At 36.3% G+C, this 12,578-nt stretch overlaps 1 protein-coding gene across 5 annotated transcripts in view; it reads right to left on the bottom strand.

Moving 5' to 3' along the window:
- PPP4R4 (protein phosphatase 4 regulatory subunit 4) overlaps window positions 1–12,578 on the bottom strand; it is a 106,217-nt gene that overhangs the window by 4,002 nt on the left and 89,637 nt on the right. For 3 of the 5 annotated variants that reach the window (XM_061395200.1, XM_061395198.1, XM_061395202.1), the window contains 5 exons: window positions 11,137–11,206; window positions 10,477–10,572; window positions 10,083–10,179; window positions 8,902–8,972; window positions 2,282–2,429 (listed from right to left, as the gene is read on the bottom strand). In XM_061395200.1, coding sequence (XP_061251184.1) covers window positions 2,282–2,429; window positions 8,902–8,972; window positions 10,083–10,179; window positions 10,477–10,572; window positions 11,137–11,206 — 482 coding nt within the window. The remainder of the gene's footprint in view (window positions 1–2,281; window positions 2,430–8,901; window positions 8,973–10,082; window positions 10,180–10,476; window positions 10,573–11,136; window positions 11,207–12,578) is intronic. The other 2 variants (XM_061395201.1, XM_061395199.1) reach the window with 1 other exon arrangement.

Raw genomic sequence — 12,578 nt, 5'->3', positions numbered from 1 at the left:
CACATTAACCAAGCAGCTGTGATACCAATACACCTCTTACTTCCGAATATTCAGAAAAAATACAAACTTCACGTGACTGTTTAGCAGTGTTTGTTTCTAGATTCATTTTTTTAAACAATTATATATGCAACTGATTATATAATTCTATATTATAAATATTGAGCAAATAAAATTTAGTCCATAAAAAGGAAAAGCATGCTCAACAATAAAAGAACACATAAAGAAGTAATCTGAAATATTGATCAGTTGCTCAGCTGTGTCCGACTCTTTGCGGCTGCATGGACTATAGCCCGCCAGATGCCTCTGTCTGTGAGAATTTTGAGGCAGAATACTGGAGTGGGTTGCTATTTCCTCCTCCAGGGGATCTTCCCGACCTAGGGATCGAATTTACCTGCCACTTGTGTCTTCTGCATTGGTAGGTAGATTCTTTACCACTGGTGCCAATAATGGAGAGCTGGTATAAGTAGATTAGATTGCAATGGTCTTTACTTTTAACAATAAATGACTATCGCATTTAGAAAGATGAGAAGAGAATGAATTTCATTCTGATATTATTAAATGTGTTCTTCAATAGAAGAATTCCAGAGCAGTCTTTTGAGAAGAAGAGGGTCAAAAGTGATCAAGAGGAAGGATTTCAGGATGTCAAAATGTTAGGTGCCTCAGAGGATGAACTGAGTCTGTCCTGTGCCCCTTCACAGAGGGGCACAGCGAGGACCAGAGTGCTGACATGAACTGCATGTCCAGCTCTGTGGTCTCCATAGATCATTACCCTGTCCTGCCTCTATCTCAAGACTTTAAATGGAGCTTCCACAGTACATTCATTAGAGCAATAATTGTATGGCTAAGAGATTCTCTGTAGTAACACTACTAACCTGTACCATCAATATTATTTTTTCTATTTACTATCAATTTTTTTCTATTATGTAGTCTTCCCTTGAGCTCTATTCAATAAATATGCTAAGTTTTAAATGAATTTGGAATACATCTGTATTTGTATATACCGATGGCCAATTAGAAATTTAGAACAAATTATAATACAGTTCAGTTCCTAAATGAGACTCCAGTATGGAGTTTCTGATGTGCAAAAAGATGCACGATGGAAACTGTATTAGAAAATATTCATCAAAATATTCATGAATTACCCTGATAGCTCAGTTGGTAAAGAATCCGCCTGCAATGCAGACAGGAGACCCCAGTTGGATTCCTGGGTTGGGAAGATCCCCTGGAGAAGGGAAAGGCTACCCACTCCAGTATTCTGGCCTGGAGAATTCCATGAACTGTATAGTCCATGGGGTTGCAAAGAGTTGGATGTGACTGAGCGACTTTCATTTTCACTTCATTCATGAATTAAGTGAACTATGTTTAAAAGAAAATCTGAATCCTGTTTAAATTCTCTTCTAATCAGAAGAGTCAGGGGTCCCATACGGAAGAGGAAACCTGTAACTGTAGTTTGGGCATCTTGGATGAATTGCTTCTATGTGGATATGACCTCTACTTATGTTGATTTTTTTTCCCCACTACCCTCTTACATGTCTAACCTAAGAGAAACAAAGGTTTCATCAAATAAGATACAACTGGTGCATAAAAAGGAACCACGAAGGGGTTCCTTCTAACTTTAAGGAACAAATGTCAGTAGAAATCTCTATCTTATTGGACCCACAACTCTAGATTATATAGTGCAGTAGTATTTCTTAACTGGCGGCATTACACCCATCCTTCTGAGCACTGGGTGATTAAATACCATGACCTTAAGCTAGTCGTTTGTTTTTGTTGTTGTTTTAGTCTCTTAAGTCATATCTGACTCTTTGCAACCCCATAGACTGCAGCCAGCCAGACCCTCAGTCCATCGGATTTTCCAGGCAAGAATACTGGAGTGGGTTGCCATTTCCTTCTCCAGGAGAATCTTCCTGACGCAGGAATCGAACCCACATCTCCTGCACTGCAGGCAGATCTTTACTGCTGAGCCACCATGGAAGCCCAAGCTAGTTGTTTAAAGGAATGCAAATATTTTGCAGAAAAATACATAGATCTCAGCTATTAATGGGAGCCATTTAAAGTTTCTCATCAATTCCCTAAGGTTACAACGTCTTTGCCATATATAAATTATCTTCTACAAAATATGTAACATAACCAGAGGCATGTGATAAGAACCGTTTTAACTGATAGCATTTTCCCATTACAGACACTTCCTATTCTTTGGAAACTATTTAAGTGGGAAGGAAAGCACACTAAGAAAAAGAACAGAATCAAACACTTGGCAGTCCACCACTGGATTACTTACAAGGTAGCCTTCCGTGGTTGTGTATCTTTACTTCCACTGCTCTTGGGATCAACTGAGTTACCTGTCCCTCGGGAGGTGCTGGGCAGGGAAGTATTAGAAGAAAAGGAACTGGGAGCGCTATTGGTGTTACGCATCCGGAATGAGTCATCTGAAAGAACACACGTACAGTCAGCCAGATGGAGTCCACTAGAGAGATGTGAACCTTCAAGAAGGTTCATGAGAGCTGACTTTTCCCCTTCTTTTAAAGCCAACTTTACTAAGGTATAAATTATATACAATAGACTGCACAAATTTAAGGTCCTGAAATTTGTATATACTATGAGGCCATCACCACAATCAAGAACGAACACAACCATCACATTTGCTCCTGCCTCATCATCCCTCCGCTCCCTCTCCAATGCCAGGCAACCACGAACCTGCCTGCTGCTGCTCACTACAGATTAGTCTGCATTTCATGAAATTTCATTTCAGTATACACTCTTTTTTTGTCTGACTTCTTTCATTCAGCACAATTATGTTGCAATTCATCCTCATTTTATATGTCAATACTTTATCCTTTTTATTGCTGACCAGTATTCCTATTGGGAAATGGCATCACACTCCAGTATTTTTGCCTGGAGAATCCCATGGACAGAGGAGCCTGGTGGGTTACAGTCGTTGGGTTGCAGAGTACAACATGACTGAGCGACTGAGAACATTCCTATTGCACGGACATGCCGAAATTTGTCTATCCAGTCTCCTATTGACAGACATCATGATTTCCACCCCCATTATAATCTAATACAAATAAAGCTGCTGTGAATGACAGTGTGCAAGTTTGTATGTGGACATGTGTTTTCTCTTTCGTTAAGTCTTGAATGGAACTGCTGAATAATGTAGTCAGTGTATATTTAATTTCCTAAGAAACTGCCAAATTGCCGTCTGAAGTGATTATACCACTTTGCGTTTCCAGCAGCAATATATGAGAGTCCTGGAGGGTTACTCCACATTCTCACACACTTGATATTGTGAGCATTTTTAAACACTAGTGGATGTGATGTGGTATCTCCTTGTGTGTGTGTGATTTTTTTTCTCATTGCATCAACTTTCATTTCTCTAATGTTACTGATCTTAAGCATCTTTTTATTTACTTGTATATCTTCTCTTGTGAAATGCCTGTTCAAATCTTTTTCCCATTTTAAAATCAGTTGCCTGATTTGTTTTAAAGATTGTTGTATATTCTAAAAACTAAAAATAGAGCTACCATATGATCTTGCAATCCACTCCTGGGCATATACCTGGAGAAAACCATAATATGAAAAGATAAATGCACCCCAGCATTCATTGCAACACTATTTGTAATAGCCAAGGCATTAGAAGCAAACTAAATGTCCATCAACAAATGAATGGATTAAGATGATTTGGTGGAATATGGAATATTACTCAACCATAAAAATAAAGTAATGCCATTAGCAGCATTTGAATGGACCTATGATAGTAAGTTGTCATACTATATGAAGTAAGCCAGGGAACAATAAATATATCACTTGTATGTGGAATCTAAAAAAAGAAAAAAGGTATAAATGAACTTATTTGCAAAACAGAAAGAGACTCACAGACATATAAAACATAAAGAGGATGGCAGGAGGGATAAATTAGGAGGTTGGGAATAGCTTACACACACTGCTATATATAAAACAGATAGCCAACAAGGATCTATTGAATGGCACAAGGCATGTGTACTCAGTCATGTCTGACTCTCTGTGACCCCATGGACTGTAGCCAGTCAGGCTCCTCTGTCCATGGAATTTTCCAGGCGAGAATACTGGAGTGGGTTGCCATTTCCTTCTCCAGGGAATCTTCTTGACCCAGGGATTGAACCTCCATCTCTTGAGCCTCCTGCATTGGCAGGCAGATTCTTTACCAGCTGAGCCACCGGAGAAGCCAGCACAAGGAACTATACTCAATATTTTGTAATAATCTATAAGGGAAGAGAATCTGAAGAATATATATATAACTGAATCACTGTGTTTGTACACCTGAAACTAACACTATTGTAAATCAACTATACTTCAACTTGAAAAAAAAAAATAACTTGTATATTCTAGATACAAGTCCTTTGTCAGGTATATGTAACATGAATATTTTCTCCTAATCTGTGTCCTGCCTTTTATTTTTTTAACACTCTATTTCAAAGTGTCAAACTTTTAAATTTTAATGAAGTACAGTAAGTTAATATTTTATGGGTCTGGAGAAATTTTTGTCAATTCTAAAAATCACAAAGACTTACTTCTATATTTTCTTCAGAAATGTCACATTTTTAACTTCTGTGTTTAAGTTTACAATACATTTTGAGTTAATTTTGTGTATAGTGTGAGATAAGAATTGAGGTTCAGTTTTTTTGGGTTTATTATGGATATTCAATTGTTTTAGCATCAAAAAATTTTAGTAAAAAAAAATCTTAAAACTCAGCCAACTATGTTTGTCAGTGTAGGTCATACAGTCTCGAGTACTGAAGCTTTAGGAGTAAATGATATCAGGTAATTTTTTTTTTCAAAATACTCAGTTCTGTGTATTTAAATACACAGTAACTTTCAAAAATATTTTTATCAAGATTGCATTGAATCTCTGGCTCAATTTAAAAACAATTGACATCATAACAATATTAAGTTTTCCAATCCATGAACAAGGTATGACTTCCATTTACTTATGTCTAATTTCTTCCAGCAATGTTAGTGTCTAGCAAACATTTTGCTAAATTTGATCCCTGAGCATTTAATATTTTTGAGGTTATTTAAAATGTTATCTTCAATATACAATAGATTAAAGACAATCTCTTTAACAAGTGGTGCTGGGAAATCTGGTCAACCACTTGTAAAAGAATGAAACTAGAACACTTTCTAACACCATATACAAAAATAAACTCAAAATGGATTAAAGATCTCAATGTAAGACCAGAAACTATAAAACTCCTAGAGGAGAACATAGGCAAAACACTCTCTGACATACATCACAGCAGGATCCTCTATGACCCACCTCCCAGAATATTGGAAATAAAAGCAAAAATAAACAAATGGGACCTAATTAAACTTAAAAGCTTCTGCACATCAAAGGAAACTATTAGCAAGGTGAAAAGACAGCCTTCAGAATGGGAGAAAATAATAGCAAATGAAGCAACTGACAAACAACTAATCTCAAAAATATACAAGCAACTCCTACAGCTCAACTCTAGGAAAATAAATGACCCAATCAAAAAATGGGCCAAAGATCTAAATAGACATTTCTCCAAAGAAGACCTACAGATGGCTAACAAACACATGAAAAGATGCTCAACATCACTCATTATCAGAGAAATGCAAATCAAAACCACTATGAGATACCATTTCACACCAGTCAGAATGGCTGTGATCCAAAAGTCTACAAATAATAAATGCTGGAGAGGGTGTGGAGAAAAGGGAACCCTCTTACACTGTTGGTGGGAATGCAAACTAGTACAGCCACTATGGAGAACAGTGTGGAGATTCCTTAAAAAACTGGAAATAGAACTGCCTTATGATCCAGCAATCCCACTGCTGGGCATACACACTGAGGAAACCAGAAGGGAAAGAGACACGTGTACCCCAATGTTCATCGCAGCACTGTTTATAATAGCCAGGACATGGAAACAACCTAGATGTCCATCAGCAGATGAATGGATAAAGAAAGCTGTGGTACATATACACAATGGAGTATTACTCAGCCATTAAAAAGAACTCATTTGAATCAGTTCTAATGAGGTGGATGAAACTGGAGCCTATTATACAGAGTGAAGTAAGCCAGAAGGACAAACACCAATACAGTATACTAACGCATATATATGGAATTTAGAAAGATGGTAACAATAACCCTGTATACGAGACAGCAAAAGAGACACTGATGTATAGAACAGGCTTATGGACTCTGTGGGAGAGGGAGAGGGTGGGAAGATTTGGGAGAATGGCATTGAAACATGTGAAATGTCATGTATGAAACGAGATGCCAGTCCAGGTTCAATGCACGATGCTGGATGCTTGGGGCTGGTGCACTGGGACGACCCAGAGGGATGGTATGGGGAGGGAGGAGGGTGGAGGGTTCAGGATGGGGAACACATGTATAATTTTTTTTAAATTAAAATTGAATAAAAAAAAATAAAATGTTATCTTCACACACCTAACTTTTTAGGTTTATAGAAAAATTGAGACGGGTATGAAGAATTCCCACCTACCCCCACAGTTCAGTCAGTTCAGTCACTCAGTCATGTCCAACTCTTTGCACCCCCATGGACTGCAGTATGCCAGGCTTCCCTGTCTATCACCAACTCCTGGAGCTTTCTCAGACTCATGTCCATCAAGTCAATGATGTCATCCAACCATCTCGTCCTCTGTTGTCCCCTTCTCCTCCCACCTTCAAATCTTTCCCAAAATCAGGGTCCTTTTTATTAATACCTTACATTTATATACTATACTTGGTACAATCAATGAACCAATGGTAACATGGTATTATTAACAAAAATCCACAGTGTGTTCAGATTTCCTCAGTATCACCCAATGTCTGTTTGTATCTAAGGATACCATTCAGGACACCACAATACACTTACTTGTCAGGTCTCCTTTGCTGGGACAGCTTCTTAGCCTTCCCTTGTTTTTGATGACCTTAACAGTTGTGAGGGGTACTGGTCAAATATTTTGTAGGCTGTGCCTCTACTGGAATCTGTCTGATGCTTTTCTCACAATTAGACTAAGGTTATAGGTTTGAGGTAGGATGACAAGAGTTAAAGTAGTATTTTCATCACATCATATCAAGAGTGCACACTGACAAATCTTTTTTTCTGTTTTCTGTTTTTTTTATTTTATACTTCATGACAGATCACTAGATACGGGATTTTTTGAGGAAATATTTTTAAAAACTAGGATTCCTGATGAACTTGACCAAATTGCTCCCAAAAACTTCCACCGATTTTCATATCCACCTGCAATGGATACATTGCAACTTGTTTCCATGAATCCTTACTAGAATTTCCTTTATATTTCCTCCAGCCTGTGGTGCCTACAGAGCTTTGGAATGCTATAATTGATGACTGATGGGTACATGTTAAGTAAATAGTATTAATTTGAGTTTCCACACTGTGTCTTTGACCTTTCCATTTTTTATTTAACACTACTCCCCCCAACCCCACACACACCCTCTCCACACTCCAGCCTGACAGGCTGCTGTTGGTCTCTAAAGACACAATAGTCAGCTTTCACTTCTAACAGGTTCTCTGAATGGGATGGTATTCCATACCCATCTCTGCCTGTCAAAATTCTAGAGCACCTTAAGGTTCATCTCAAATGACAATCATCCTCAAGCCCATCTTCGCTCCCAAAGTAAATACAATCTCTATGTAAACACCTAATATATTTGTTTAGAGATATTTTGCTCCCATTTTCTCATTATAGAGCAGATATGTAATTGTATAGTGATATTTTCCTCAGTCTGAAAGTCAATAAGTAACAAATAATAAGCACATTTTTCTAACCAAGAAACCTAGGAAATACTTCATTTAATTTATTTCCTCTCCCCAAAATAATACTGAAACTTTAAGACAATATTTTTCAAATATTTTAATAAATGATTTACCCTTATGAGAGATATGCTTTTTAGGCCATGGATGTTAAACTTTAGAATCTGCAGACCATACACAGACCTACCTCAATTTATTGCTCTTCATTTTTCAAAACAGATAATGCATTTTTTCTTGTTTTTTTGGTTTTTTTTTTACAAATTGAAAGGTTTGTGACAACACTGCATCCAGAAAGTCTACCAGAACCATTTTTCCAATAGTATTTGCTCACTTCTTGTCTTTGTGTCATATTTGGATAATTCTTGCAATATTTCCAACTGTTTCCTTGTTATTATATTTACAGTGGTGTCTGTGATCAGTAATGTTTGATGTTACTACTGAAACTGTCTTAGGGCACCATGAACCACATCCATATAAGATGGCATACCTAATTGATGAATGTTGTATGTGTTCTAACTGCTTTACTTTTCGGCCACTCCCTGATCACTATCCCTCTACAGGCCTCCTTTTTCCCTGAAATACAACAAGATTGTGTTGAATAAAAGCCACACCTACTTGTTATGTATTGTCTGTGGCTGCTTTTACTCTGCTATACTACAGTTGAGTAATTGTCACAGAAACCAGTTTGGCCAAGAGAATCCAAAATATTTACCATGTGGTCCTTTACAGAGAAGTTTGCTTATCCCTGGTATAAACTTTCAAGTATGTAATACTATAACTGTTTAGCTGCATATGATCCACAGTGAAGCCTTAGTGTTTTTAACTTCCTTAAAAATTAAAACTTTTAGTCTATGCCTGAGCAGGTCTTCAGACTGCAGTAAAACCTATCCTATCATTTTGTACTTTTCCTCTTTTAAAAGTATTGAACTCTGACTCTTGACACAGTGAAAACAAAATAGTATTGTCAAGCATTTTAATTGCTAGGGGAAAGTTTCTTTGCTATTTGATACAGACATAAATTTGGGGACACTGTATCTAGAAATAAAGAAATGAGTCATTTAAAGAAAACTGTATTTTATTAAATTTAATAATTATTTGAAGAGCTCAGATTTCTACTTACCAGTTAGTGAAATCATAGAAGTCTTTGATAAACCTGAGACAGAAGGTGTATATGCTGCTGTAGAACTTTTACTAGAAAAGAACATGATTTAGTTAAAAATACAAGAAAATGTATCTTTCAGCCTCAGCCACTGATCAGAAAATACCACTTGGTCTTTCCTAACTTTTCCTTAATGCTTTCCTCTACTTGTTATGAAACATGCTTACTACTTTTCTCATTTATTTTTTACATTCCACACCTCACAACAATTACTTTAAGTTAAAATCATTTCCTTAAACTTCTGCTACATCAGAATAACAGTTTTTCTTTTGATACGCAGCCAAAACAGGTAATAGAGATAAAATTTTCCTAGGAATAATACATCTTTAGTTCTATTCTCTTTTGCCCATCTTGAGATCACCCTATTGGCTAGGAACTGTAAATAATTCTACCAATAATGTCCAAAAGCATAGCTGAAACACATCCAGATTAAGCTTTTTTTTTTTCAATTTTTTAATAAAAATGTTTAAAAAAACAAAAGAAAAAACATTTTTTCCATAACATAGTCTTTTTCTTGATAAAGAGTTTTGAAGACATTTACGGTTCCTTAAAATTACTTTGCTTGCTGACTGATTTGCAGCTGTTACATATTTACTATATGTATACTATATATAAGAGTCATGGTCATTTAATTTATACTGATTCTCCCCTAATCTTAACTGTTTATAATTTTGTCTACTGGGCCAAAAGGGAGACTAGATGTACAACCACAGTCAGGAGAACTCTGTTTGTGACCATTTTACCACAGAAAGAGGCCAGCGGTTTCTTCATGGACAGAAACAACACGAACAGCAAATGGCTATCACATCTATTCAGTGAATGGGGCATGTCCACACCCATTTAGAAGCTGTGTGGCAAGTGTGATAGAGCACCACTCTCCTCATAAAACGATATACAGATTCCATGATGTGTTACACAGGATCGGGGAAGCAGTCTTCCTAGAATTCCAGGATAACTGTTCTTATGCAAATTGGTAAGACTATTATTTTCCTTAACATCAAATTTTTATAGATGGTAACTTATTGTTCACCTATGAAAAACCTCAAAATTAATTCCAATTTTATATAATAATGTAAACATCTCACATAAAGATGTGTTAAAATAAAAATTAAGTCAGAATGCGAAGAGCTGACAGATCATACCTAGTAGTACATTTGTCTAAGTTGCCATATTTTGCATGAAAAGCTTGATTATTAAAAGACTGGCTTCGAATCAATTTAGATTTCTTGATTTCTTTACCTAGAGTAACAAGCAGAAGGCAAATGCAATTATTTAGTTCATCAGTTCATCCTCAGCTGCCCCAACCCCATTCCCTCTCCAGCTCCCACCACTGTGAGTACCACACTGAGCGGGTGGCTTCCCTGCCTTGGTTTGACCTGACTGGAGTATTTCTTACTTTACTGCCCATTAAGAAGCACCAAACAAAGTAAAAGAAAACTAGAGCTTTTCAAACAATATCTCATATCTCATAGAGTGACTTCCTTGTAATTATCATTTATAAAAGGAAAAAAGCAGACACAAAAACCAGTTTCTTACTTGTGGATGGGGTGGCAGAGGAGGATCCAGGAACAGAAATGGGGATGTTCTTGGGCAGACTTGTTGGTGTCTTAGAGTCTCTACCTAAAACAAACTCTGTTTTAAGTGTTACAAATTCCTCTGATTAATCTCCATACACACAAGACAACACAGAGACTATGAACCACTTTCTCTCACTAAGCAGCACTATTTCCCAAATCTTATTCTTTATATATTTAAATATTTCATTCTTAGTTACTCAGTGATCAATTTCACAATCTTATTGCTATTATCAAACTTCAAACTTTCCTTTGAAGGATCTGAACCTCTGCACTGATCCTCACCATTTATTTATTGGTGAGGATCTGTATCAGTTAGCATCCATTTATGAGAACAACTTTTGATAAACCAAAGAAAGTGATTTCCCACATAAAATTAAAACCTTAGCATAGGGAGGTTCAAGAGGGAGAGGACATATGTATACCTATAGCTGATTCATGTTGATATTTGGCAGAAACCAACAAAATTCTGTAAAGCAATTATCCTTCAATTAAAAAATAAACAAACAAGTACATATTTTAAAAATTAAAAAAAAAAAACAACTCAGCATGGCCTTTCAGAATGCTGGGATATAACGTCAATTATGTACCTTGGTGGTGAGGATGTGGCAAAAGTACTTACGTTTCTTTTCAAAGGTTTTATCACTCATGGGCCTTCCATCATTTTGTTGCTTCTCTTTTTCTAATTGCTCCTATTAATAAAACAGCACCTTAGTATTAAAGGTAAGCATAAGTAGGTTTACTTTTTTAAGGTTTCTAAAATAACATTTATTTATTAAAAGTTAACATGTGCATAATAGGCAACCAAAAAAACACAAGAAGCAAAAAGCAAAGTCATTCACAGTCACAAGCAGTTTACCGTTCGACGTGTCCTCCCAGGTCTCATTTGTGTATTTTCATAACTAAGCATCCATTTTTATGTAATTAAGATCATACAGTTATGCATCATGTTGTTTCACACATCATGATTATTCACCATTTCAAAGTCCCAAAGCTATGAATATTTTAATAACCAAGAATACACTACACCAACCAACTCAATCTAGAAGGAAAAAAATGCAATCTTGCCTTTCTTGATGACAAAAATTTCAGAGAAGACAAAAGTGGCAACAGAACTCTAGATAACGATACTGGCAGAGCTATGATTAAAATACTACATTCCCTTATGTCCAATTAAAAGTGAGACATAAAGCAACAGAGTACGCAAAGTATAATGCTTCTAGGAGGATTCATTATCCGATCTAAACTATTAAAGTATAGCAAGGAGGTATGCTTCCGTTGAATTAATTATTTAACAAGCATAAGTAGATTTAGAAAACTATTCTAATTAGAAATTACTCTAAGCTTTAGAGATATAAAAATACAGTTCACAAAAATACCTAACAGAAGTAATTTTTTTTCAAAATTGGTATCTAAAGAAGTCACAGTTCTTTCAGATTTTTTTTACATCTACGGAATTGTGCCCTTGGAGGGCTGTCAAGATAAAACAATGAATTTGGTATCACTGTTGCAATGAGCCTTTCAGATGGTAGAGAATCTGCCTGCAATGCAGGAGACCCAGGTTTCATCCCTGGGTCGGGAAGACCCCCTGGAGAAGGGAACAGCAAACCACTCCAGTACTCTTGCCTAGAGAATTCCATGGACAGAGGCGCCTGGGGTTTATAGTCCATGGGGTCATAAAGAGTTGGACACGACTGTGTCACAAACACTTTCACTTCACTTTCATTCACTAATTCTCATCAGCAAAATATTGGTACTATTGGCCCTTTCCATTTCTAACTGATAAGTGAAAAAACAACACCCTTCTTTTAAAAGCCTGAGAGAAAAAAAAATTTTGTAGATATTATTTAAATTTTGATTGAAGTATAATACACATAGAGAAAGTACACAAACTGTAAGTATACAGCTCAGTAAATTTTCCCAAAATGAACACACCCATATAATCAGCTCCCAGACCAAGAAACAAAATGTTACGAAGCTCAAAGTCTTCTTTATCCCAACAGAATAACCAAGATAACTCATATCAGTTCTGAACAAACATGACATAACCAACATGTACAGAAC

The sequence above is a fragment of the Bos javanicus genome, chromosome 21 (assembly GCF_032452875.1).
Source record: "Bos javanicus breed banteng chromosome 21, ARS-OSU_banteng_1.0, whole genome shotgun sequence".
Lineage (NCBI taxonomy): Eukaryota > Metazoa > Chordata > Mammalia > Artiodactyla > Bovidae > Bos > Bos javanicus.
This window is presented reverse-complemented; position numbering and strand designations above follow the sequence as displayed.